At 41.9% G+C, this 27,949-nt stretch overlaps 1 protein-coding gene across 1 annotated transcript; it reads right to left on the reverse strand.

The window, feature by feature from the left end:
• Nucleotides 1-86: 86 nt before the first annotated feature.
• Nucleotides 87-27,949, reverse strand: tbl1x (transducin beta like 1 X-linked). Its single transcript, XM_064310770.1, has 16 exons — nt 27,829-27,949; nt 26,820-27,010; nt 10,052-10,155; nt 7,791-7,936; nt 6,454-6,673; nt 5,882-6,014; nt 5,588-5,735; nt 5,427-5,490; nt 5,173-5,270; nt 4,630-4,690; nt 4,339-4,460; nt 4,068-4,142; nt 3,776-3,882; nt 3,006-3,171; nt 2,483-2,584; nt 87-2,119 (listed from the first exon to the last, which is right to left on the reverse strand). The coding sequence occupies exons 3-16, from the start codon at nt 10,107-10,109 to the stop codon at nt 2,093-2,095; spliced, it is 1,527 nt and encodes a 508-aa protein (XP_064166840.1). The 5' UTR covers nt 10,110-10,155; nt 26,820-27,010; nt 27,829-27,949; the 3' UTR covers nt 87-2,092.

Below are 27,949 nucleotides of genomic sequence, written 5' to 3' on the forward strand. Positions count from 1 at the left end.
AATCAGTGGTTTTAAATCTGCTGGATTCTGGTAAGACGTTACATTTCATCACTAAATAAAGCAATGAGAGACAAGACAGATACTGGTTTCCGTTATCAAAATAGAGCGATTTATTTAGTTTCATTGAGTAGCATTTCCTCGTTTTGCCCTGGTGACAGGTGACACTGAACCCTGAACAGGGGTAAGGGGCAGAGCAGTGCAGGCGTGGGACCTGTTCCACATCTCACCATCTGCCTGCTTCCTCGGTCTGACACAGACCGTAATGATTGTGGAAACGAGGCAGCAGCTCTCGGCTCCTGAGACAAACGTGAACCGCTGACCAAAGTCTGAACGCGCCCTCAAAAATAACAAACATTTCGATGAGGACAAATCCACAGCAGGCAATGTGGAAGAAAGTACACCTTTTCTGTTCTGTGGTTCACTGGACTGAACCCACTTAAAGGGGAAATCTAAAATGAGCTTGACTTCCAAATGCTGCAACTGAGAAGTTGAAAACGTGTTGCATCTTTTACAAGATTTGAAATGAGCACAAGGCAGGAGTTCAAAAATCACACTTTCACATCAATTGCAGGGGTCACAAAAGAGGATAAGCCTAATGACAACAGAAAGGGGAAACGCACTAACAACTCAGAGAGGCTAGTTTGACCTCGATCAGGCCAATCACAGATCAGAGAGCCTACTGCAGGTCTCCCACTTCATGATTAAAATTGACCTGATCCAAGCTGATGAGGACACCAGTAGAGGACTGCTTGATCAGTCATTGCCCGTCTGATTAAAAAGGATTTCACCCTGACTGACGACAGTCTGAGATTGCTTCCTGTCACAACATGATTGGTTGTTCTCAACACCACTCCACTCATCCAAATGAGACGAGGACTGATTCTGACTCTACCAGAACTGTGGATCCCACACGAGGAGGCCCCACGCACAGCCAAGGGGAGCTGGATAATCTAAGCACAGTCATGGCCCAGTGCCTGCAAGATACAGAAGAACCCTTGAGCACCGAGGCTCAAGGATGGAAATGTGTACTGTATATAAAACATATACACAGTATATAAATGTGCGCATCCGTCTAATTTACAAAATCTTTACATTCATTACATTTACATCTAGAAGGGAGATACAAAAGTGAAAACAGTGTTTCTGTAAGCATGGATATTCACTTTTTCAATTTGAATTAAATGAAAAAAAGAGTCTCCGCAGTTTTTTTTTTTTTCCTGTAGATTTTCCTGATCAAAGCATGAATGCTTGAACAAAGTGACAAGCTAAGCCTTTCAGTAGTTCAACTAAACTAAAGAAAACCCAGTCAGAGAACATTCACCTAAAGGACGGGGGTGGTTAACCACAGCATCCTCCAATCAACACATGTTGTCACTGCAACTTTGGAAACATCACCTGTAAGACCTCATTTTAAAGAAGGCAGTCTGTCCTGTTCTGTCTATTCAAGTTGTAATATAAAACAGTTTTGCTTTATTTTGAAACCCTGCCCTACCAGCCAACTTATTTTTTATTGACTTTGGCCATCCTTGATTATCTGAGGAACTTCAAGTCTCTGAGTGCCATACACATCTTAGGCAGCTAGGGAGAAGCCAACGAATGAGGCCAAGAAAAGGTAGCTATGGTCACTCTCCAGTGTGACTTCCAAGAGTGACAAAATTGCATGACGTTTATCCAGCTCAGGTCTCCCAGGTGACAGCATTGTCTCACTGTGGTCTGTACCCAATGCTCAAAAGGACTGGATTACCGATTGACCGTTCCACTGTTTGACTGACAAGTCCAAATGACTGAGCAGCTCACGCCCCTTGTCTTCAGACAGGGAACTCTTATTTGGTTTGTAGGACTATGATTTTTTGGCACAGCTGTTGGGGCCTTTGCCGTTCTCCCACACCTATCCTGAGGGAGGTGCTAGCGAGCAAGGTCTGCCTTCACTGTTGGGAAAGAAGAGTTTGCCGATATTCGTGCGGTTCTGGAGACGGTGATTCCAGAAACCGTTGAGACGGAACAGAGAAGGCTTCGTGCCACATGATTTACAGTCCCAACTCCAAATTCCCCACCAGGACACGGCTCCATCTTCAAAATCGTGATCAGGACGCTATTTCCGAAGGTCAAGGACACACACCTGGAAAGGAGAGATAAAACAGTGTGCTCATTTTGCCTGTTAATTTCTTTCTGGAAAAGAATGTTCTTTTCTTTCGGCCTGCAACTAAATTAGCAAGTCACGGTTTCTGACTTGCTAACGATAACAAATTTAAAAAAAATCTTAAATGTATTTTCAAATCCAGGCATGTTCTATTTGAATTAAACTGACTTTATACTATATATTCTTCAGTGTAAGAAACCAGGCCATTTCATATTAAGCACATATTAATTTACTTCCTCATTCTGGACCCTTCTCCATCATGAGACACGCTAACTTTCAGCAAGTACATAATGTTGAAGGCTGACTTTCTGATGCCTCTGATAACATTTTGGGCTGACTTACCGATCCGTCTGACGCACTGGCTCCCACCTTGTCCCCTGTGCTGTTCCAGCACACCTCAAAAATGCCTCCTGTCCCCTTGTAGCTGTGGACAAGGGCCCCGCTCTGAAACACAATGAGACAGTGTCACCACCAAACCACCGTGAGGCGATGCAGAGAACACTCCATGCTCGAAGAAGCTTCCTTTCCATCTCTTCACCATCCTTTCCCTTCTTTCTTTGTAAAAACCATTTTACCATTTTAAACTCCCGTTATCCTTCTGCCATCTTTCTGATAAACATTTTACTTACAAAAAACTTACACAGGCTATATTTTACATACAGATGGATATTTACTGAGGCTGTTTAACATAGTGCCTCTCTATTGGTTTCACAGCAGAACCCAAAACTTTTTGGTTACAAATGAGGCTCCTTAACCACTTGATTTTGAATATACCGACCAGGAAAGGTACCAGTCCTTCCTCTGTGAGTCTGTGAATAAAGGGGCTGTAGCCCGCGTGGTGCGCGTCGTGCTGAGGGAGTCTCACCGTGGTGTTCCAGATGTGGACGCACTTGTCGAAGGAGCCGCTGGCCAGGTGTTTGCCATCAGGGCTGAAGGCCACGCTGTAGACGGGCTCCTGGTGCCTGGTGAGCGTGTGGACGCACACGCCCCGCTCCACGTCCCACAGACGCACCGTCGAGTCGAAGGACGCACTGCAGGGAGCATGCACATCACCGTGGTGACCTATTTACCAAATGCCTCACTACTCATAACTCATGTGAAACGGATGGAGCTGCTAGTTTGCATACAATCAAATGAGGTAAAATAATAACATAAGGACACAAAACTATGTGATGAGGACATATTCACAGATCCAGCCCATGTAGTCTCATCATTCTTCCTTCCGTCCAGACTATCTAGCACTGTGTCTCCAGCCTATTTCTGAACACTGGAATGGCCTCTGCGTCCTCTTTGTTGCACCACTGAGTTGCCACTGCCACTTCAGCTCAGATTCAAGAACTCGTCATTCATGTGAAAAAGACAGTTGTGTGCAATCAAGTGCAAGATGTCTGAAGTGATTTTGTGGAGTGTCTCTAAACTCAAGGTAGTACTGGCCCTAGTCTAGTAAGTGATTGCAGAACAGAATACAAATTATATCTAATCTATAATGGTGTAAACAATGGACATCCGTACATAATCTTTCTGTCAAACATCATAATCACAAATCTCGGTTGCCATCCCAGGACCTGAATTTGACAGGACTTAATGAGTAGCATGAACCCTTTCAGGATCTCCATGAGCAGCACAGTGCCCCACCTGGCCAGCATGATGTTGGAGCTGGGGGGACTCCATTTAATGGTGTAGATCTCTTTACTGTGCGCCTGTAGGTCATGCACACACGTGTCCTGCTTCATACTCCATATCTAGAAAAGAAACACAAACTGTCAGAATCAAAAGGCACCAAACACAACACAACCTCTTGCTACTTTTGTCCATAATCAGACCAAACGAAGCTGAACAGAATGAGGAAAGCTGGGATTGAATAGCTCCATGTCATTCCTGAGTGAGCGTGCTCTTCACCCCTGAGAGGGTCCCGGAGCACCCTCACCTTCAGGGTCATGTCATCAGAGCAGGAGGCCAGCAGCATGCCCGACGGGTCCCACTTGATGGCGTTGACTTCATTCTGAAAGAGGACAGCCATTAGTCAGGTCTGGGCACTGGGGGGTACTACAATTCCTACATATACACAGGGCAGGCTTTAGTCATTAAACGGGAGCCAACCTGCTCCACATGCCCACGCATGCACACACACACACACACACACACACACACATAGGCAAACACACACATGCACGAATCCAGAGAGAGGCTGCTCTCACCGAGTGTCCCTGGAAGGTCTTTAGTGGGCGGTCGCTGCCAAGGCGACAGACGTGTATACACATGTCCGTGCTGCAAGAGGCGAAGGTGGTGTTGTTCTGCCAGTCTACGTCCAGGGCGGGAGCTATGGGCACAGACACAGGCTCTTCAGCAAATCCATCTTATGCAATCTTCATCAAAAATCTCTGCGGGTCACCTTATGCTATCTTAACCAAGACCATCTCTGGGGCCGCCATACACTGGGAAGATTAGTTATCAGGTATCAGATCAGTCTCTGACACTCTGTGACCTACCGGAGTGGAAGGGGAATTGCTGCTTGGCCTCGCCTGTGTGTGCATCCCAGATGATAGTGGTCTGGAGAAACAGGCACAGGCACTACGTCATTAGGGTCCTTGTGAACAGTGCTACTCACATCTCAAGGTAATCTTTCATTATTCCACATATAAAAGGTCTGCAGTGGGAACTGATCAAAATGCCAACCGGCTTTACTTGGTACTCGAGCTATAAAATCACCAGGAATATACTATAGTGCTGCCTCTTGAAAAAAAAAAGCTCCACAACTGGATTCTGAAAAAAGTTCACTGTTAAGCCTGTTTAGGAGCCAGCAGCAACCCACATACTAATAATGGCACTGCTGACAGTGGCCTTCAGAAGAGCCTGTACAGCCTGTACTTAGCTGCAGTGCTGGTGTGTGGGTGGTGTGTACACTGCTAACTCGAGAAGCACAAATGTAATTCCAAACCAGGGTGGAAAAAAAAACAAAAACAAAAAAAACAGCTACGAACAAATGAAACAGAATAAAGTATCTCCCTGTGAACACTGCCATGGCAACAGACCTTGTCCACTCCTGCACTGAGGATGCAGTTTCCCTTCTTGTTCCACTTGAGGGCAAATATAGGCCCTTTGTGCTGTCCCAATGTGCTGGCCAGATTACCTGCATACAGGTACAGAGATTTGATTACATTTCACATATTTTAGCCTTACTTGCAAAGACAGGAGGAACCAATGAGAGACCAGCACAGAACAATTAGGTCACTGATAACCAAGCTAATGATTTCTTGAGCCAATGAAATGGAGTGATTAAAAATACCATCTTTGGTCCATATCCTGGCGAAGCCATCATACGATCCTGTTGCTAAGAGTGTCCCATCGCTCTGTAGGGACAGATAAACTGAATGAATACAGAGCTTTTATTTAAAAAACGGCACATTACATCACAGAGGTGTAAGTCTGCCACAGGGGGGTGCTCACATTCCAGTCCAGGGAGGTGACGTCTTTGTTGCTGGGGACATCCTGGCCCCCCTCACGGATGCAGTGGCGGAGGACAAGCTGGGTGGAGCCACCCCCGCTTATGCCATTCTGATTCAGGTTCCAAATCCGTGCAGTGGAGTCGCCCGAGCTAAGAAGAGATTACCCACTGTCACTCAAAACACACTTACATACTCTCAAAGACACACATACAAACACACACACACTCATACATTTCAACGTGTGCATACACACACACGCACGCACGCATTCATGCATACGCACACACACACTCACCCAGAGGCCAGCAGGTCAGTGACAGGGTTCCAGGCACAGATGAAGACCTCAGACTCATGTCCCCGCAGCACAGTTGCCTGGCTGGCTGGTATCTCCACATCCCCGTCCATCTCCATGTCCTCCATGTGATTATCTAAAAACACAGCACCACACAGCTCACTCTCCCTTCTCAGTACACACTCGTGCCTGTGCAGCCCCTCCCAGAGAGCCTGGGGATCAGATCAAATATCGCACCCTCCCCGTTTCTGAAAACTACACTGCTTCTCTGTGCAACTTTGATGCAAAATATGATTTTATTTCCTTCGTTTATTTCAGTTTTTATGAGTTCACATTTATGTTGGTGAATTTATGTTTCCTGGGCAATATGACAAAAGCTTGAGCAGCCTCCCAAAACTCGAACCACATCAGCAGGAGCGGTGAGGGAGGGAACGGTAGTGGCGGGGAATTTTCCATTTGTCGATTACAAAAACAAGGTCCCTGACCACATCAAGGCCTGAGGGCTGCACAAACGCACACTGGGCCGGGTTCACCACAGCACTGTAATAAAGAGGAGTTTCGCCCCGCTTCCTTACTCATGGTGTACGCGCCGTTCTCCTCGCCGTTGACAGAGGCCTCCCTGTTCTTCGGCGCACTCTGCGGGCCTGGGACAGAGGTGGTTGCCATGACGCCCGAGGCCTGCTGCTGGGCCAGCCTCTCGCGGAGCGCCTGCTGCCGGCTCTGCACCACATCCGGCATCACCGCGTCAATCAGGGACAGTGACTCGATTGGCCGGCCGTCAAAGACTGTGCCGTCCTGTGGGGAATGCACCACGGGCCACATTAAGCACATGCAGTGGACTGCACACTTAAGGTCAACAAGGGTCAATGAACACTATATTACATACAATGTTATACACATATACTCAAACAGTTCACTGTATGCTACAGGTCTGCATTAGTTAAACTAGCTTTACATTAAACCTTTGATTGCATATTACATAATACTTTGTAGGCAGTGTAAAACTAAAATCAAATTGGCTACGATTTGTAGGTATAACACTTCAAAATTAATTCATAATACAGAAGGTTTATTGGAAATAAATATTAGAATACATGCAGCAACTAAGATAAGAAAAGCACCCTAATTCCCAAGATTTAGGCAGGTTTATCATTCATTGCAGTAACCTGACTGGAAAATAGACGGTAGTTCGCAACATCGGTATCATTAGTGCCACTAGTTATAGTACATGCACGGAGGAAATGTTAAAAGCGAGGGACACTACGGATCTGTGAAATGAGCAGTATTGCCTTCAAGAGCCTTTTCAAAACTCAAAACAGCAGTACACACTTAAACTAGCCAACTACTTTCTCAGTTAACTGCGGTTCATCACAACATGACCAAATGGCATTCATCACAGATCAGATTGGTCTACGTGGCAAAACATCAATTTAGGAAATGTAGTCAAGTTTGGCTATTCAACAAAAAAAACGGCCAGGGAATTTCTTTTTTAAAATAAAAAAAGATTTTATGCTTTCTCCTCATTTATCGGCAGTGATAACTGCAGTATGCTCCGCTATCAATTTGGGAGAGTGCAGACAAGCATATCCTTTCCTCCAGCTGCCATTTCGTATCACACTGGAGTCACCAGTCAGACTCACACAGACACAAGATGAAGAAAAACACTTTATGTGCAGCTCAACAGCTGGACCATAGCCAACTGATCAGCCAGCAGAGGTCGCTGGTGAGCACCGAGATGGAGTAATCCAGACCAGCTGAAACCCTCCCTTCCCTGGGAGCTGCTCTGTGGGGCTGCTGGCCACTGTTACTGAAGCCAGTCAAACTGAGGTACCTACCTCAAGGTTACAGCAGCAGTGTACACCTCTGCATGTGATTTCATTTCAGGGTGCCGACCGGGCCGAGTGGCTCTTACCTCATTGATGCTGACCTCGGCCTCCACGTACTGCAGGCCCTTCTGCAGGATGGAGATGAGGGCAGCAGGGGGCACTAGCGCTCCGTTGATGTTGGACTGGCTGATGTGGCTCTCCATGCCAAAGGTGAAGGCTGAGTGTGAGAGACCTGGAGGCACAGGGACACAGCAGGTATGAAAATATATGCCTCAAACACTCAAATACACACACACACACACACACACACACACACACACGCATGGAAACAAGCACACACACACACAACCATTGCCATTCACACATAAGCAAACCCACACACGCACGTACACGTGCGTACATAGTCTACATACACACCCACATACACACAAGCATGCATAAACACACCATTAACAAGGAGGCAGACCTAACAGGTTAACGCAGATGTTATGGAACAATAATCTGAACATTTCACTCAGGTTGTCATTACAGACATAGCAACACTAATCGCCTACAAACACAACACATTTCAAGCACAACCACGCGCCACAGCAGCACAGGCACTACAAACATTTATAAACAACTCTTATGTTTCTCATTGTTTTTATGGCCCTGGCGATCCAACCTTTCCTTAAAGCTCTGATAAGGCGGGGAGACTGGCCATTGCAGACATAATACTGCACTGCATATATGCACAACATCTACTGTCCAACAGTCTCTACCTGCTCAGCTCTTTCACCATCACAAAATACAGTGCTGTGAATCCACCCTTCTGGATTCAGCTGTTCTGACCTGACCCTGGTGCTTTTTCTCCCACATTCATCTTTCCACATTTCATATTCTTTTTCTTGGCCCAGACTGGTCTGGCCTGGTCTCTCCTGGAGTGAACTGGCTCACACTGGTCTGACCTGGTCTCTCCTGGAGTGAACTGGCTCACACGGGTTTAACACATCGCACTTATAGAAAGAATATGTAGGATGTGGCCGTGAGCATGCCGAGTGGGGGATGGGGTGTTTATTGTGGCACTGTGGGAAGGCCAATCCATAGGCATTTGTTTCTCATGAATAAGGATACAAAGACATGTCTGCACTGCAAAATTCCATTACTGCCAGGAAACATTACACTATTAATACAATATTTGCCTTGTATCCATTTCCGCATAGTAATGAATAATACTTAAGAATGCAGACAGCAAGCATAGACAGTACACAATTCACAAAGTAAAGCTTCGATAACAAATGCACACGTAACCCATACTGCCGATTAGATAACAATTTGTGGAGGCCACACAGGTATTTCATTAAAATAGGCCATGAATCAAACATTCCTACTGGGAATATAGGAATTTCACACATCCACTCTTACTCAGAATCTAACAGGTTTAAACCCTTACAAACTACCCCAGCTTATACTCTAAGATACTTCAAAATAATGCAATGTTAACTAGTACAGCTAGAATTCCATCTAGAATCACACAATTGTTGATATTATACATAATCACACATTTAGTTGCTCGTGTACAATTCCCACACCTATCAGTGCAAGCTCCATTTTCTACTGATCATCAGTTCATACCGCAAATCACGACCATTTGATGCTGAACAGAGCTGTAAAGCTAAATAAAGCAGCAAACTACCCCGCAGTGCCAGTGAGTATCTGGCTGTATCTATGATAAGGTCTGCGTAAGGGCACAGAACAGAGAAATATGATTAGTGTTAAATCAACGCTGTTTTTTTTTTACTCAGTTAGAACACAGCGTATTCTTTTTATACTCAATTAGAGCTGAACTGCCACTGGGTGTTTTAGTGGGCAAACCAATAACAGATTGCCTCTAATTAAAGGTTAATAATTCTGCTTGTGTTGTCACGCAGCAGATAATGTTCTAGATGATGTTCACTTATATTAGATCAATGATATAATTAGATTTTGGGTTCACACAGTACTTCACGTCAGATGGTAAACAAAGACACAGCAAGCCACAGCAAGCCACAGAAAGTAAAAAGACGAGACGTTTACTGCAAAAACATACCACCCAAAAATTTCAGATATACTTTTAAACATTATTCAAAACTCTATGCCAGTAAACAGTGTGTGAGTTATCATCAGATAAGTTACTATGAGCACTATGCAAAAGCAGGTCAGATAACATACTATTTGTATGATCACTCAAGAGAACTATAACACCACTCTGAAACAGCAGGCAATCAATCAATCTGTCAATCAACCGATTGATCAACTCCTACACCTTCTGATCACCAGCAAAAATAAGCAGGACATTTTTCCACTGCGACCAGAGAGATGGTCTTACCTGATTCTTGTAGGTATCTGTAAACCAGGAAGTTGACTTCGTCGCTGGTTATGCTCATCTTATCCCACCTCAGGGGCTGAGGTCTACGAAGGGGTGAGCCCACTCTGTGGAGAGAGGACGTGCTTATGTACACATGATGCAGGCCTGCGAGTGTCTCACAATGTGAAGAAAACAGGAAGAAGAATAAACTTCTGATAGATTAAGGTAAATGTATGTCATGTGTCCAGTCCACGGATGTCCACAAAACACATCAGAACCACAAAGACAATTTGGTCTGTGCATACAAATGGAGGATAGCATGTTCTTTCATAGACAAATGTTAAAAGGCCTGTCTTCCATGTTAAACATCATTAAATATCACTTTGTGATAAGCTTGTCCTTACAGCTTAGGGTGATTAAAAAGTGAGAGAACGCAGCAGGTAGGTGTTCAAAGATATCACCCTCTTGCTCAACCTCTACTTATCTTTCTGCCATCCAAAGAAATACAGTAAACCCAGGCTCTCCTAAGGACAGTGCACCAACCCTGCCCAGACCCATAAATGTGATATGATCACAGGGCACTGAAACATGTCCGATCTGCATCATAAACCACCACCCATACTTTTCAGCCAGCCACTATGACGACTACATTCGCTTCTGTCCGCAGTCATGGCTAAGCACCTCATGACAGTGGACTAGGGGGCACAGAGCGGGACAAGGCGGCTGGACGTCCATTAAAACTGAACTGGCACAGGGCAGGCCATACCATTCCTGACACTGGCCTCAACGTCCTGCACAGGGCATGCAGATATTACTGGAAAGCTACAGTATCCCAGCATCTCAACATTTAAAAAATAAAATATATAAGGCACTTCCTCCAACCAAAGCCACTCTCTATTTATACATGTACTACTGACACCATCTTTTTGAATGGAATGATTTGACACTTTCGTACTGTAATGCATATAATCCTTCACACGATATATTCTAGTATTAGAGAATATGGAGGAAGGGTTATGTTGATACTTGGTACATTGCTGTTCTTTTGCAGAGAAATTGCACAGCTGTTTTCCATCATCTGTTCATGGTTAACACTGTTGAGGAACAGCTCAATTTCCAAAAATAATAAAAAGCAACAATCATGACTAAAGCTGTCCTGCTGCTTGCATTAGATCCATTCCAGAGAGCTCTCCACACAATACTTCACAGACAGTGCCTTTAGGAAAGGCCCTTTTTCAAACTGCCTTTCCCTCCTGTGGACTTACTTTCAAAAAATGCAACCAGCACTTGGTCCAGGAATGGGGGACACGATAACTGTCCCAGTCAGTTATGTGCTTTCCTCTTAAGACTTCCTGCCTCTTAAAAACATGACAGAAATGGAGGCAGGAGTATTTCTAGTTCTGAGGGTGTGTTTTTCCCTATCCTCTTCCTGTCTGACCTACATTTTCAAAAGCTCTGGGTTGGGCACAATTCCCACACATTTCAAAGTCATGCAACTGATAAATGTTTTATTTTCTTTCGGAAATTCTCCACGGAAGACCTGGCTTTAGCTTTGGGCATTCAAATCTGCAGTTAGGATTTGGTAAAACACTTTATTCTGCCCCTTTGAACAGCCCATTACTCCAAATATTTGTCTTGCTTTAACAGACATGTAATCTGTCATTTGAGTGGAAAATGGTTGTGTTCTAAAATTATGCCATGCTGTTGCCATAGAATTATATGATGCAGCCAAAAGACAGAGGCAAGAATTTTTGCACGTTTTGAATGCACATTCTTTTTACACGTGGTATTTCTACAGCCATATTCCTTGATAGGGGTTTCTATAATAAGTTTTAGAATTATCTTCACAAAATCTTACAATAATGTCCCAGTCATCAAAAAAATCCAAATGATCAATCCTTAATTCAAATGTCCGAAAAATCCAAATGAAGATTCCCAACAACAGAGATTGTAAATTGCATTAATGTCAATACCTTGACCTCTTCCTCTATAAAATTCAGCTGTAAGTCAAAGCACTTACATTATCAGAACATTTCACAAAGGAAAAATCCACTAAAAATCTGCTACTATTGAACAATGTAAGATGTTTGAATCACTTAAAGCTTCAAAAATATTTGAGATCCCTTTGAACCAAGGTTTAGAATTCAAGCAAGTAAGCACAGCTTAAGACCTTCAAAAAAGTGTCAATGTCAACTCTGAAAGAGCACCACACTAAATAAATGATTCAATTTCAAAAGATACTGTATGTTCAGGGCTAAAATACCTGCAGTTTCCATTAAATCTACAAAGTAATAAAATGACTGTAAAAAGGAACAGAATATAAACTGAAATGTTTTTGAAAACCTGTGATTCTGCTGGGAAAAGTAATGTTAGATTTGAGTATACTGTATTCAACTGTGAATACTATACATTCTGAAGTTAAAGGGATAGTTCCTTTTCTGAGGATTCTGATATAATTTCAGTTTCAGTGCTGCAGTGCAGTTTTCGGTTGGCCCAGTTTGGAATGGCTCACACAGATGTATCACAAATGTACATTCATTGCAGGAGAATGGGCTTATTTTCACTCCTTACACTCATCCTTGCACCTGAGGTCCATCCAATGGAGAAAGCAAGGAAAGGATGCAAGGATGAGGTATGAGGATGGAGGTAAATAAAACGGACTAAAAGAAAGACAGAAACCCAGAAGAATTTAAAAAAAAAAATCAACATCAGGAACAGCATGAAAGTCCATTAAACCGTATGAAAATGCTCTGTTAGAGTAAAAAAAAAGCTCACTGTTTATCCACCGAAATAATTTCCTAAAGGTTTTTACTATTTGTCTGCTTCCAAAAAATGTTTCTGGAGGTTTTTCTAGTCAAAACACTGAGGGCAACACTATAAAACACTGTGCTTTCATCCCCTACAGTGTAAACTGTGATGGCCTGCTTCGGGGAAAGCAGTGCAGTGATGAACATGTTTTGGAACACATAAAGCATTCCATCAAAGGCAACTGTGCAGAACTATTGTATAATAGCCAGTGAGTCATGTCCTTTTTAAACACTTATAACTGGTTAATAGCACCACAGGAACAGACAGCCTTTCCAAAGCACTTATGTGCACTATAACTCAGAACATTTCCACAGATATACTTAGCACAAGCTGCATAAAAGACCATTTTTGGGGAAGTTATCCAGGGGGGTGGGGGGGTTTTTGGGGGGGCTTGGTTAAAAAAAAAAAAAAAAAAACGTATGGCCTACTGTAATAGGTAAAAAGTTCACGAAAGGCATTAACCATAATACATTTTTAAAGACATTATTAACCCAATTTGGACCCAATCTCCATTTTGGAATTACACCTCAAAGTTCTGCATCAGTGGTAAACAAGCATGCTCAGTAGTATGCTCTATGCAACTGGTGTGCAGCCAGCCGTATTTTCACTTCGCAGTCCAGTCTGCACAGTGCAGGCATTACATCAGAGGAGTATGCTCCATGTACCACTGGTGCAGGCAGACTGTGGGAGTCCCAGGAGAAAGCTGCCATTGAGACCATAAGGCATGGAAAATCCCACTGACTCAAACCATCCTTTTTTCCCACCCTTGGGAATACCATGATAAACCTAATGTGAATGTGTGAGTCCTCGTACATCAACTATTAACCCGCTCTTTATAGAACGGAACTGATTTGCACATGAATTATATGTTCCTACACTAGAGACAGACAGGAACACTGAATTCATTTACATTTTCCAAATCATTTAGAAATAATAACCGATCACCAGCCCAATCCAATGCAACCTTTCCTTAGAATCTCCTATTTTTGTAGTTTTTAATTGCATTCCCACTGGCTACTTCTCCCGTATCTATTGATATGGCGGACTGCACTTTAGCAGAAAATCACTCCACTAAGACGGAATACAAATTGAACATTACAACACAGTTAAATATTATGGAAAAAAAGCCTTTCGAACATGACACTGAATCGTGATGACTTTACAAACTGAACACAACAGCACAGTAAAATGAAATCATAAGATTGGGTAATGATCCCCCCCCCCCCCACCCCACCCCACCCCATCCCCCTTCAAAATTTTTACACAGCACTGCAAAGAGTTGATAAATAATACATTCTTTGTCAAGAATGAAACAAATCTACACTAAACTTTCTGAATATTTTTGGAATGATATTAAAGATTTTGTGCTTATTTGAAAATCAGCGATTGGACTATGGAACAAAATGGTTGCCATGGCTTCGTAATGACAAACAGCTTTCAGTCCAAGCTGTAAGCAGTAGTAGCAAAGAGCAGGGAGTACCCTGTTACGCAAGTTCCTGCTGAACTCCGAATTTTAAGAAAAGAAAAAAAAAATGCAAGGAACTTACAGGTTTCTGCTCTCATTCGACCCCTCCAACCCCTGACAGGAAATTGAGAGCTCTCCACAGATAAGTACTAACCTTCACGTCAGGCCCTCATAACTTTTTGCCAAACCGGTAGATAAGCCAGATCATTTCCTGTCCTTTAACTGTCATTCTGTACACATGCAGAGAACTGCGCAACACAATGGTAACATTAACACGGCACAATTTAATTAAGGGAGGCTCCGTGTGGATCTTCTTGTCTGAACATTTAGTCCGATTTCATATATTTGTCCATGCAAGCCCTTTATGTTTGGAGATTTGGCTTCCTCTGATGTCTGCTTGCTTTCTTTCACCACACCTCTTTATGTCCTTGTCTAATGGTGTCAGATTCACATGAATTCAGTGGAGCTCTGAAGTGTACTCCATTTCAAATCTGATAGATCAGCCAAGCCCAGACTATTGACAAGGGTTTATCTGTAGTTACCGTGATTTAAATGGAACAATGGCCCAAACATATCCCTTACATAGCCTACACAAAACTTACACACTTGCAGTTTTCATACCAGGGCAATAAGGACAGGAAAGAACTGAGTTAACAAGGAGCAGTCTGCAATTGGTCCCGTTTTCATGGTACAAAACATGGCCTTGTGTGCTCAGTTGTAGTTTCATTACATAATCTACTTAAGATAATCATTTAACTTAATTTTATTTTCACAGAAGTACTGATAAGTTCCAGAGGTTATTGTGTAGAGCGGTACGGCACTCCATGAAAAGACACAAAACCTTTTTGCAACTAGTATGCAAAAATATTCCCATTAACTCTGATTTCAACTGTATTTTTGCCTGAGTGTGCGAGTTAATGTAAGCCTGCTGTTGGGTTTGGCTCTTAGAACACCTCATCCTTAATGAAGGACTCAAGGCCTACAGCAAGAAGCGATTTAGCTGCTGCAGAAGTGCTCAGCTGCGTAGTGCTCAGTCAAACTGGCACGCCTGTGAGAGACGTAGACAAGAGTAAGAGTTTGCAGTTGTGCGCATGTATATATTTTACCACAGAAACCTTACACATGGGATGTAAAAATGAATAAATATCGAGACTACGTATGCTTGTCCCTAGCATTTGATGGAGTGTAGGTGATTTTCACTCAGCATGTGAATCACAGGCACGTGTGCAGCATCTCCTTTCACAGAAATCTCAAGGAGAGGCTGCTCCTACTGCCGGTGAAAAAAAAAAAAGCTGTTTTCATTTCCTTTCACCGAGTGCAAAACAGCTTGCGTGAAACAAGCAAACAAAAGGCAACAACCAAAGAAGATACCTAGGTATAAAAAAATTCAGGTCACACTCGGGATATTTTTCAACATTGCAGGAAAGACAATTCGGTGGGAGGGGCCACGTGTGCCGGAGGAACAATATGCAATTTAATGCAATTCTGACTCAGTCACACAAACATATCGTCCCTCTTTAGGCATGTTTAGCCCAGGGATCATGAAGGACTGTCTGTCCCAGGCTGTCGTGCGCCACGGTCAATTAGCTAAAGACAAGGCCTTGGCAAACTAGCTAATGAGAAAGCCCTGACAATAGTCCCTGAAGGGTAATGTGTCCCAAAGGGTCTTTCATAACCCTGTCAGTTTGTTACATCAGCACACAGCAGTCAGGTCTACACCTTTCTCTCTGCATTAATGTCTGCTCATTAAAGTGCAGTTCCACTTAAATTCTTCCCACAGCACTTGACTTGGCAAAAGGGTAATTGTCATCTAATCAGCATTGTGTGATGACTCTTGTTTTTTTTTTTTTTGCTCTCTCCACAGGTCGGTGATTGGGCATACCTGTGGAGCAGGCTTTATATACCGGCTCCTATTGGTGGCTGCTTCCTTTGACATTTTTCCCTTGTTTTCTTTTTGTTTGACCACCTGACACTTCCACCGTTGTTTTTCTCCATTCCTTTTTATTATTTTTTCTGTGTTTTATACACACTCATTCGTACTGATGCTTGCATGCACACCATCAGATACACATACACACATTTGCATTATTAATTCAAATAAAGTCTATTTTTGCACTCTATATTTGGTCTTGTGTTTCAAATATAGAGTTGGGGCTGGGTTCAGGGAATTGGCCAAAACAACTGCACACCTGAGAATTGCATATAAATAAGAGTGATATATTTAAATTTCTGACCATATCTGGAAGTGGAACAGCTTGCTGGTTGATGAAATATACATGAAAAAGACATGATTATGCAAGCATGTAGCACTCTGGAAAAAAAGTTCTCTTTTCTATGACAGTATGCAAACCACAGCCAAGCTAAATCTGCTTTCTCAACATAACATTATGGCTCAGAATAGCTATTTTCGTAAAATGAAAGGGTCAGCAAGACAACTCCATCAAAGCCCTGCTGCAGGTTTTTCTACTGTAGTGGAGCAAAACTGGCAATACATTCTGCACATTCCTTTCTGGGCAAGTATGTGTGCATGTGTGTACTCATATTTTCCAACACAAGGTTAACAGTATGCAAAACATCTTCCAAACTGTGATTTGTCAGATGAATGGTATGTAAAACACCTCCCAAAGTGTGACCACAGGATATGTTAAATGCACTTTATAGCCTCTATATGAAATGGTTCCTCTTCTCATTTCCTTCATGGTATAGCCAATGTAAGCACTCAGGGACTGAAAATAAACTGGAAGCTAAATATCAGATGGAGCAACTGGCCTACCCATGGGGGAGAAAAAGTTCTGTACAGAACAGCATTACAATAAGCTACTGCCCAACTTCATGACAAAGCATTATAGACTACAGTTCAACAGATTAGTACCTTGTTGATATAAGAAAATAAATATTTAAAATACCAATATAGGAGAATAAATACTTACATGACATTAAACTGACACCCTGTGCGTCCTTTGATTCAACAGTCAAAGGACCTGCTGTGATTCACTGCTGAATTACAAAGGCTCTCCCATGATTATGGTTATATGCTTAGCACAGCTTGGCTGTGATTGGTTTATGACCACAGTCTAAACCACTGATGCAGTGCTGTGTCCAGAGCGGAGGTGCACGCCATGGACTGAATGGAACACGCAATCAGACAACCGCTGCCGTGCAACACGAACAATCGCAATGGTGTATGATGGCCTTTCTCCATTTTGACTTTCTCCATAGGAAAATGGTAGTAGTGCAATATGCAATTAGCTTTTGAAAAGTTTGTTCTCATTCAAAAGAGAAGTAGTCTGGTTCAGTAGCACCACTCCTTATCTCATTTCAAAAATATCTTGGTCAATGGTGACATTACACAGGGTGAGTTTTATATTTGTTATATTTTTTTACTGTGATCTGTCATCATATTTCCCGTCCCCCTTTTTAAAATGGTTTGTGTGCCTTTTAAAATGTATAAATGTTACGTGAAATAAATTTCACAAAGTCTCATTCAGCTGACAACCTTCACTACAGCTACAGTAAACTTCCCGTACAATTTTACAAGATTGTGTATTGCAAATTACTCCCAAGCCACCAATCCCACACAAGCATGCACACGCAAGCAAGAACGTACGCGCGCACGCACACACAGACAAAGACACAGATTAAAGGCGTGTGCTTTATAGATATATTGTACTGCATAGAAGCCACAGACTGCACAGATCAGACTGTGAAACTATGCAAAAGAGAGAAAATCTCATGCGCAAGAGCCGATTTCTGCTGGCTAAGCTCCTCTGGAGTGCTATGAATAGCTCTTTATGCTTTGTGCTGAAAGACTCAAGGACAAGGCTCCTTGCTGCTTTAGTTCTAATGAGAGAACTGAGAGTTCAAAGCAAACAAGATTAGCTTGGTTACAGAATTCTAACATATAGTGATACCATGACATCACATTATCATGACTCACTACTATACTACCGTGTTACCATACCAAGATACAATACCAAGGTGGCTGGGTTTTGACAATATTTAAAATAAGGAACAGAAAATTAGTGTAACTTCAAAATGAGGAAGGCACCGATAAATGCGTCGGGGCTATTTTAATAGAGATTCAGATAAGGGAAAAAAACTACTGAACAAATAGTTCTGCTCCTATGCATGCAGCTGGAGAGTAATTCATATGGAGCAGCAGAACACTAGGAATCACTGCTTCCCAAGTGGGGGAGGCACACGCCTATTCGGCTTTGCTAAAGACCCCATTTTCACCTGGCAGGTCACCATCTGACAGATGTGTAAACAAGGCCTGGAAACAGCAGCCATTTTCTCCTGACTGGCCCTGCTGAGTAAAACCTGCCTTTTAAGCCCCTTGGCAGTGGGGGAGGGGAGAAGAGAGAGAATGAAGAGAGGAAGAGAGTGAGAGAGAAGAGCGGAAAAGGGGAGTTCTCACTCTTGTCTCATCTTTTTTCACTGCAATTCCGCAACTCAGTTCACAACACAACAGATGTACACTGAGCTAGGGGGAGTGGGGTGGGTAAGTTGGGGGAGGGGGGGTATGGGAGATCCCCGTTTCCATGGGAAATGGTACACTATGCTGCTGTTTAACAACCAGTCCAGTTTGGTTACATTCAAAGCAGCTGAGCAGTATAGTGGTTAAACACACTGAATGAGTCCTAATGAGGACCAGAGCTGTAGTACCCCAGACTGAAGAGCAGCCAGGGACAAGCCCCACAAACTACAGCTGCACCAACCGAGACCGTGTGAAACACGAGCTAAAGAAGTATCCCAGGGAAAGGCTGTCTCCCTAGCCAATAAGCATTAATGGAGAGTAGATATTCAGCCTGGGTGCATCAGGGTTGGGTTAGAAACAGAAGAAATAGGTGGTGTGGGGTGAATCCAGGAGGATGGAACAAGGGACCATGTAGTGAGATAGCAGCTCCAGGAATAACTTCTCTCCTCATAGCTGCCTTGTCATTGTGGCTAGCTGCCTCAGTTCATTTCAGTTCCGCATGTTGTTTCAGTCCTGTGTCACTTCACAGGACTGAAACAATGCCTCTAATGGCATCATCCGAAGCCCTTGCCCTGAGATGGGCCCAGAGGCAGCACAGTCATGCCATTTCTAAAACTGCACATACACTCCACTACATTGTATTTCCAAACTAAATGTCTTTTCAACAGTGCAACTGGCAATAATATTACTCAGGGAAGGAGACTTTTTGTCAATTGGGTTTCTCCACCTTTATCTTATCCAGAACCTCAATTGCTAGACTTCTCTTCAACCTCCAAAGAGAGTCAAAATATGCCTCCATCTTGCCTTTCCTCATCTTCCTTCACCGACTTCTGGAATGCTGCTTATCCAAACTCAAAGCCGCAGTACTTTCCCACCAAAGCACAACAGGGTCAACATATTCAGACTGCATTACAATTAAAACCAAAGTCTGTTTGCTCTCATGTGAATAGGCATAGGCTAGTTTTTTTTTTTTACGCAACTCAGTCTTTAACACAACACAGTGATAAAATGTAATTTAATGTAACTCAACACTCAAAGGTTAAATATTTCTGATGCCACTAATTATACACATTTAAATACACTTCTGAAGAAACTACCTCTAGCAGAAAAAGGGCTGGCGTTTGCAATATTTTCTTCCATCCGCTTGACTGTACCCCACCCCACTGATCGCCTTAAGCTCTGTGCTTGTTCTTTCAGGCTCGGAAACCTCTCACTGTATCATATAATGCTAAATTATGCAAATCCTTTAATTACGGTACCGAAAACAAAGACAGCAACGTTTCCCGATGCCAACTCTAGCAAGAATTTCACTGGTGAAACTGTATATTTTCGTCCTTTCCAATGCTTTGCCTTCCCCAGCTTCCATAAATCAGCCATCACATGTTTAAATATTTCTCCTCTGTGTGCACTACAAGTTTCCACTGCTACTTAATATTTCAATTTACTAGCAAAAGTACCACAAAGGTTAGAGGTAATTGGGTGCCTAAGGGAACATTTATCCATTAAAGGAAAATTTCGCCCAAAAAAGATGACTATTTTTGTCATCTGTAGATGATAACACAGACAAAACTTAGCACAATACATACACTGCCCTGCTTTAGAAGATCTTATAGACAAATTACTCCCAGTGATGCAGTTGAGAAAAACCCCACTCCAGTTTTGTATGAAAAGTGTACGTACATCAGAATTCATGCTTGCAGCAATGACAAATTGCTGCAAAAAATGTGTGACATATAAATCTATGGGACCACATCAATATAGTAAGGTGGGGTGTCAATATGATGTCCCCATGTTATAAACTTTACATCAGTATACCAAGGCATTGCTGTTTTTTCTTTGCCTCAAGCCCCCATAGTTCATGGCAACATCTTTATAATGTCTATGAGATGCCATTTAAGTGCTTGATGGGAACTGTACTAAAATGCTAAATTAGGAGACTGGTTTTGCTAAGCATACCTTATAAGAATTGTAACTGTACAAAAGCGAGTTCAAATTAAACTTTAGTAAAACAAATCAAGTAAAAGTAATATTTGAGTAATATTACTTCCACCATAAACAAACATCTTATACATTCAAGAGAATGAGGTGAATTTTTATTTTAAACATTAATACTGAATTATGTATATATTCATGAACACCAAAGGCTTCCTCAGCAAACTGAGAATGGCAGCAGCAGCCGTGCCACTCTATACCCTTCTAATGCAGAACTGCTGACGTGAGCTGGTAGGTACTCTGATGGGAGCTCTCCTGGGAAAGCTATATTCCATTACAGTACATTACTGAAGGTGGTGTCAGTGGGCCAGTATGTTCCAAATAGAAATCCAATGCCCAGCACAGTGATGGGGCACCATGCTGCAGAAGGTGTCATCCTTCGGACAAGATGTTACGCCAGGATCCTGACTAACAGGGGTCATTAAGGATCCCATGGCACTTTCCCAAAGAGCAAGGGTATTATCCCCAGTGTCCTGGTCAAATTCCAAAAAAATGTCTCTGCATCGAAAAAAAGTCTCAATAGAAAAATAACTGAAAATGCACCCAGGCAATGAAAGTTAGATTCAGGTTCACTTGAGAAATATTAAAGCCCCACAAGCACGTCATACTGCAGATACATCCCGAACAATTATGAGATTCAGACATCCTATTGAGGCTACAATTCAACCTCAAAAATAAATGGCTGCTTTACAAATATATAATTATAAGCTTCAAATTTATTTCTTGTTGGAAAAGGGAATATTGGCACTGTGGAAAAGAGGACTCAGATTTTTTTTAAGTAAATAAAATCACAAAACTATCAAAAACAGAATTTAACTGGGGATAAACATTTGTATCCACAAGATGAGAATACAGATTTTATGTAACATTTCTAGGACGGTACACACAAAACACAAAAAGGCTTGACTAGCACTCAGACTAGACTGCATAACTTCATCCCCATAGGAAATGCCGGGGATGAGAACTGAGCTATTCTCAAGCTTCAATGAAAATATCCAGACCAATTACTGCCTGTAGAACAGACCGTGTGACTTTAATCCATCTTGTTCTATTTGGGTTGTGTGTAAATAAATCCCATTTCCCCTGAGAGGGCACAGTGCGCCTGAAAGATTTCTCGCTCTGCAGATTTCTCACCTTGCATCATAATTGCTTGTTAATTACGGAGCTCATCCTTTCTGCTGTCACAACAGGAAAATCACCCTCCAGTCAGTGAGTCTCATTTCCTCTCAACATTTCATAGTTAACCGTGTGCTGCCCGACAGGGAAAAAAACATATTTCATACTTTGTATAAAATACATGCATGTACAGTCATATTTAGGAATGCACAAGGGTAGCCTAAAATACCTCATTTATCCATTGTGTGTGCACACATTCCTTCACTTTAAAATGGATTCCTAAAATGCCCTCGCCCCCAAACAACAGAACACAAAATCAAATATGGCCACCAAACCATGTGTACTGAATGTCCATGATAGTATAACCTCACCCAGAGTAAAGGCAGTAGCATTATGGCCGGACAACCTAATCCAGTTATGGCTGTCTGTCTTTCTAATCAGCTGTTCTCACCCTCATGTATTGCTGTCTATTCCCCCTGCTTACCTGGAACATAAGCCAGGGGTTAATGAGTATGAAAGTATATGATAATAAACATAACTTCTTGTCCCTTCTCACACAGAAATGTACACCAGCAGGTTCATGTTTTGCACACATATTCCGACAAGCGGGAGATGCAGGCAGTGATGATTGATTGTTTGGGACCAGCTTGTATAACCACTTGTGAGGGCACACTCATGTAAAAATGAACAGGTGTCTGGAACCCTGGTTTATAAAGGTTAATTGGACAATATGTGTGATTGAGGAAGAAAGGTCTTAAGTTTCATTATTCATAAATGCAAAAATGTCACTTCGTTTCATCACATATAAGCAGGGAAAACAAAATAAGAATAAGACGACTGGGATGCCACATTACTCTTAGAAAACAGAGCACCTCTATGAGTCACCACTGGTGGATGCTTTCTGTCTATACTTTCTGTCCAGGGTCCCTGTGGGAAATAACCAGAAAGAGAAACAATCCAGAAATAACCACTGGAGTTGGTCTATTGGTTGTTATGAATATAATGCTTCATTGGTGGAGCTCCCATCTGTTTTTCTATCATTAAGGTGCCATCTTGACGTCTTATCCTTACTTTATTGTCCCAGTATGTAACAAGGAATGAGGAGGACAGTTTGACAACAAATGTAAAAAAACAGCATTTGGGGGCTGCTGGGTGGCATACCCTTAAGGCACTGTTATAGTGCATGGATGGGCCCCACTTCAGAGTTTGGAGAGCAGAACATGCTTGTCTGTGAATTGACAGACAAGGCTGTAGCAATGATTGCCGATATAAAAATGGCACTAAAAGTTTAAACTGTGTAACAAAGGCACAGTTTGAGCCAACTGACATATACGCACATGCACACACATCCAGACAGCCTGTCCTCAAACACAAAATGATTTCTATCAACACCCTTCTACCCCCTTTTTGCTAGACCACAAGACCTCCACCTCGCTTTTGTTTAGACATTGAGATGACAGGTGTACAGATGGCTATCTGTGCTGACAGATAGACATTTGCAAAACCCCAAAAACCTCAATGACTGACTACAGCAGTATTGTTACTCTCTGGCTCCCAGGCGACAGTTCAACCCAACATTTCAATAAAAACAGCTTTACATAACATCCTAACGGATGCCCTGAGTTTAATACCCAGCCACCCCCAGACAATCCAATCAACAGCACTACTGGGAACTAATCTGTGGCTGAGGAAATTAAAGCTGGTGGAAAAAGCATGGCTTTGCTGAACATTCAGAGAACACTAAGACAGAGAGGCTTGCCTGGAACATCATGTTCTGTAGAAAGTTTTCACCAGAATAGGGTTCATCAGGATGAACAGAGATGCAGCCAGACAACACTTATCTACATATCAGGCGGACAACATTTTCAAACACAAGAGCCAACCTCAGATACACCCCCAAATCATAGCTTGTTAAAACTAGCCTGGTTATTTTCAAGCTAAATATTAGGAAGTCATTTAAAAGCTTGAAAAGAGGACCACGCTGGCATAAGTGGATATTTAAAGTGCTTTTATGATCTCTGATCATTTGTATTATATTTACTTTGATATTATCTGTGTGTAATTATAACTAATAGAGGTTAGATCATACATATGTATTCTAGAGTATCTAATGAAATCTAATCAAATTAAACAAGGCATTCCACAACCCTTATGCCATCATCTCGTCTGGAATGCAGATTGATCAAAATGGAACTACAATAAAATCATCTGTCTTAAGGAGAAACTTACCTTCCCTGTTTATGATCCTATGGCCTTTCCTACTGAAAAGGCAAAGCAAATTTAACGAGCCTACCCCCTTACTCTGGATGGTGCACCCTGAATCCATTTTTACAGTATTACCCCATACGAGGCATGAATGCTCGTTTCAATCTACGATACCATAACTATCTAGCCTAATACTAATAAATTATTGGGTGTTTAATGCACAAATTCATCTGACAAGATTAGCTCCCCTCAAAATATACTGGTACTTCATTTTTTGCCCAAAAATAACTGTATCAATGTCCCTTTATACTTAGATCTCTTAGCTTCTCTGTTTAAAAAGAAAACACACCACACCCCCACTCTACTCATATGCAAGAGAATTTCTTGAAAACTAAAACAAATTCCTGGCATTCTAAAATTTCAGATGAAAAGAAACTGGCATAGACACAATGCAGCCCACCCCCGTCTCCAGTTTTCCAGACATAGTCCTCACAAATCACAGTTTAATTCAAAGTGAGGAAATAGATTAACTGATCCAGAGTGGGGATGGTTTCCTTAACAACCCACAGAGCTTGTTTTTCATGGCCTTGGTCAGTTGCTTTCAAGCTGTCGCTCTGCATAAGGCGTGGAGGCAACAACAGGGTCACGACACAGCCAGACACAGTTTGGACCAGCTCACAAATATTACAGTCTAAACTCCAAAATCACTAACCTAGAGCAAACTTGCAATAAAACGGTGTATTATTTCAAAATATACCCACTGACTGAGAGTTGGCCAGCGGATCATGTGAAGTTGCATGTGTGTGACAAATAAAAGTTGCACTGGACAACCACTTGAACCCCACATCATAATCATGAACTGTGATACTGTTATGAAGAACAAGTGTTAGCCAGTTTTTGTAATGGAATTATTATTATACGGAAATCACCAATATTTTCATGTTGGCTCACAACATTATGTTCTGAAAGCCTGTAAGCATGTAAACCATAACCTTTTCACATCAAGGCCACCAAACATGTTGGTGATTCTCCAGCAAAAAAAAACCAACGATGGGGTATTTCTGGAATTTTAACAGCACTGGCCTTGGGATATTTGCATTATTGTATGTTTATGCCAACATTTACTCAATTGTTTTATTTACCTTATAAAGGAGAATTTTGCTGATATTCAATTATATTGGCCTTTACTGTGGTATAACTGAAAAGGTTTGTATGTACATGTATGCCATGCCCAGGTTACTTATGGGTGATCATCTATAACACATTTATTTCTCTTGGGCCAGTAATAATGTAAAGCCCACTACTGCAGTCTGGGAAAATGACGAGGAGGGAAAAGAAAATAATTTTATATAATGAAAATAATGATGTGGGTGCCAATTCCAATTTTCTTTTGTCTGATGAAGAGCATGTAGCTCCAAATGTCACATTTTGTTGGGTTAATAAACACTTCTATCTTGGGAGCCGTATACAGTATGAGGACTATCACTAGAAGAAAACAATGCCACTGTCAATCTTTTGTAAAACCATACTAAATAAACATTTATATCAATATACCCTTCCGCCCTTAAAAATTTGTGGAGCCATAGGATTCTTTTTGCTGGCCTATACTGGCCCATAAACACCTCGCGGTGCAGCAAATCTGTCTTCCCAGGAGTTCTCCCATCCAAGTACTAACTAAGCTTCAGATAATTGACATGATAAGGGTACAGGATAGTATAGCTATAACCATACTTGCTCAACCAGTTTACTTTCAGCAATACAATATATGGCTTATTTTGCCTCTCACATTACATTTTCCATACAGAGCACCTTTTTCTTTACAGAAAGATGCATCTTTCCTTTGCCTGGAAACAAAGCATATTTTGTAAACATTACGAAAGAAAACATACATTAGCTAAGAATCCAATACAATTAATCGATTATAGTTATATGCAACAAAGAAGTTTACAGGTAATAAACATCCGGCCATACAGCTTCACCAGACTCTGCCTCTTCAACAGGTGATAAATATATAGGGGTCCTGTTAGCCTTTCCATTGGATATCGGTCTTCGTGCAACTACCATTAAAAACTATGGCGAACTTTGTGCGGGTGTTCATATTTAAAAAAATACCAAATGACATTTTCCAAATTACTAACAATCCTGTTACAACCTTTTATTGGAAACCAAATCTAAACATTCGGCAGCTAGCAGGATACAAAATAGGCTACTGAACCCAAGCAGTTCAGGAGGCACTGCGGTGCAGTCCTTTCCTCCCCTCCCCCACCCCACCCCACCGCCTGGGAGTATCTGCATGGGCAATGTGCTTTATGTCTTCTGTGTTACAAAATTACAATCATAATCACATGAATCTACTCAGAAATCGTAGTTGGGGGAAGATATCTGATAAGGCGGAAGACATGATGCACGACAAATATAAGACATTTTTAGAGTTATCGCTAGTCACACGTTTAGTAAAGAAAACAAGGCTGTGATACGCCACGTCTTTATTTAGAGTAATTCTTAACACGTTCTAATTAATGACGTTCAACATTAGAATGAACAACGTGGTACACTCATCCATAAATTACGTTAATGTTTCACCAAATGCAACAACGCACACGAGGAAACTATTACTTTGACAATGTCCCAAAGTAGTTTCTAAATGGCAGAGACCTATTTATGAAACGAAAAAGAAAAAAAAAACGCCACACAATTGGTAAAGAATTATCAGGAGTTCAACTTACCTTAACTAATCAGATAGTGTGTGCGCTAACGCCGCCGCTTCCACCTCCTTGAGGAAAAGAGCCTCCAACTTCAGTGAGCCAATGTGGACTTTACTCCCATATTACAAGTCTTATTCCCGCGTATTGTTGCTGTTGATAATCCGCAGGGAAACAGGGTAAGCGATGCAAACATCTATCGTCGATTGTTGATGCTATGGAAGTGGAAAGGTGAATTGGTGCCTATACTATTAGCTGAGTTTTTGGAGCCTTTTTTTGTCCTGCGCTACAGGAGACAGCGGCAAACACTCGCAATCTTATTAAAGAGAGAGACACACTTTGAGATAGGAGCACCGTCAGTGACCTACAATGGAAAAATCAGCAACTGACCTTAAACCCGTGTCTCTACACGCTCTCAAAGCACCACCCGATAAATTAACACAACAATGAAAGGTAAATTAGATGTTAACAGAATTTAGGGACACTATTTAAATAAATATGCACGATGCTCTTTGTCCCTCAACCTTAAACTGTATTAGGTGCAATGCACGATTCTGCTCGTCCCGCTCAAATCATCCAAGATTGCTTAATCTGTGGACACACAATGACTTTTTATAGATTTATGGATACTGTTCATATTTTGTATGGCATTTCGTTTAGGTTTTATTGGTCTTGAAATTAGAAGCACATATAGAACTAAATGTCAGGATGGGAGCTTAAAAATGTAAGATACTTGAAGCAAATCTGTTTATCAAGAACTCATCTGAGGTCTAGTGTGATTATTTTAAAGAAACTGAAAAATTAACTGCTGAAGGCATTTTTCCCGGCTATCATTATATCTTAACCTGAGGGACATATGTTATGCTGTGACAATTAGTCACTGATATCTCATTCCCTGGTTCAGGTTTGTATTATTTCCTAGTTTTTAAATAATTACGCTTTAACTCAAAATATGCAACAATACTGTAATCTGGGTCCAGATTCACTAAAGAGAAGTCACACTAACTTAAATCTCAAAATGATGCAACGTTACCGTGTATCTGTGCTGACTCCCCTCCCCCACACCGTCTGTGCGCGCCCAGTGAGCTTCGTTTTTTTCGCCTGTACGGTCACATTGTGGTTGATTAATTCTCCTTTCGTCTTGCTCAGTCATT

This window comes from Anguilla rostrata, chromosome 15 (genome assembly GCF_018555375.3).
Source record: "Anguilla rostrata isolate EN2019 chromosome 15, ASM1855537v3, whole genome shotgun sequence".
Lineage (NCBI taxonomy): Eukaryota > Metazoa > Chordata > Actinopteri > Anguilliformes > Anguillidae > Anguilla > Anguilla rostrata.

Bases quoted from the DNA above. Each gene is read 5' to 3' on its own strand.
- tbl1x (XM_064310770.1), bottom strand. From the start codon at position 10,109: ATGAGCATAACCAGCGACGAAGTCAACTTCCTGGTTTACAGATACCTA. The intron at 4,691-5,172 runs GTCTGTTGCCAT...CTGTTTCTCCAG, and splicing joins TCAGTGCAGGAGTGGACAAG to ACCACTATCATCTGGGATGC. The intron at 2,585-3,005 runs GTGAGACTCCCT...ATTGTGTTTCAG, and splicing joins TCCACATCTGGAACACCACG to AGCGGGGCCCTTGTCCACAG.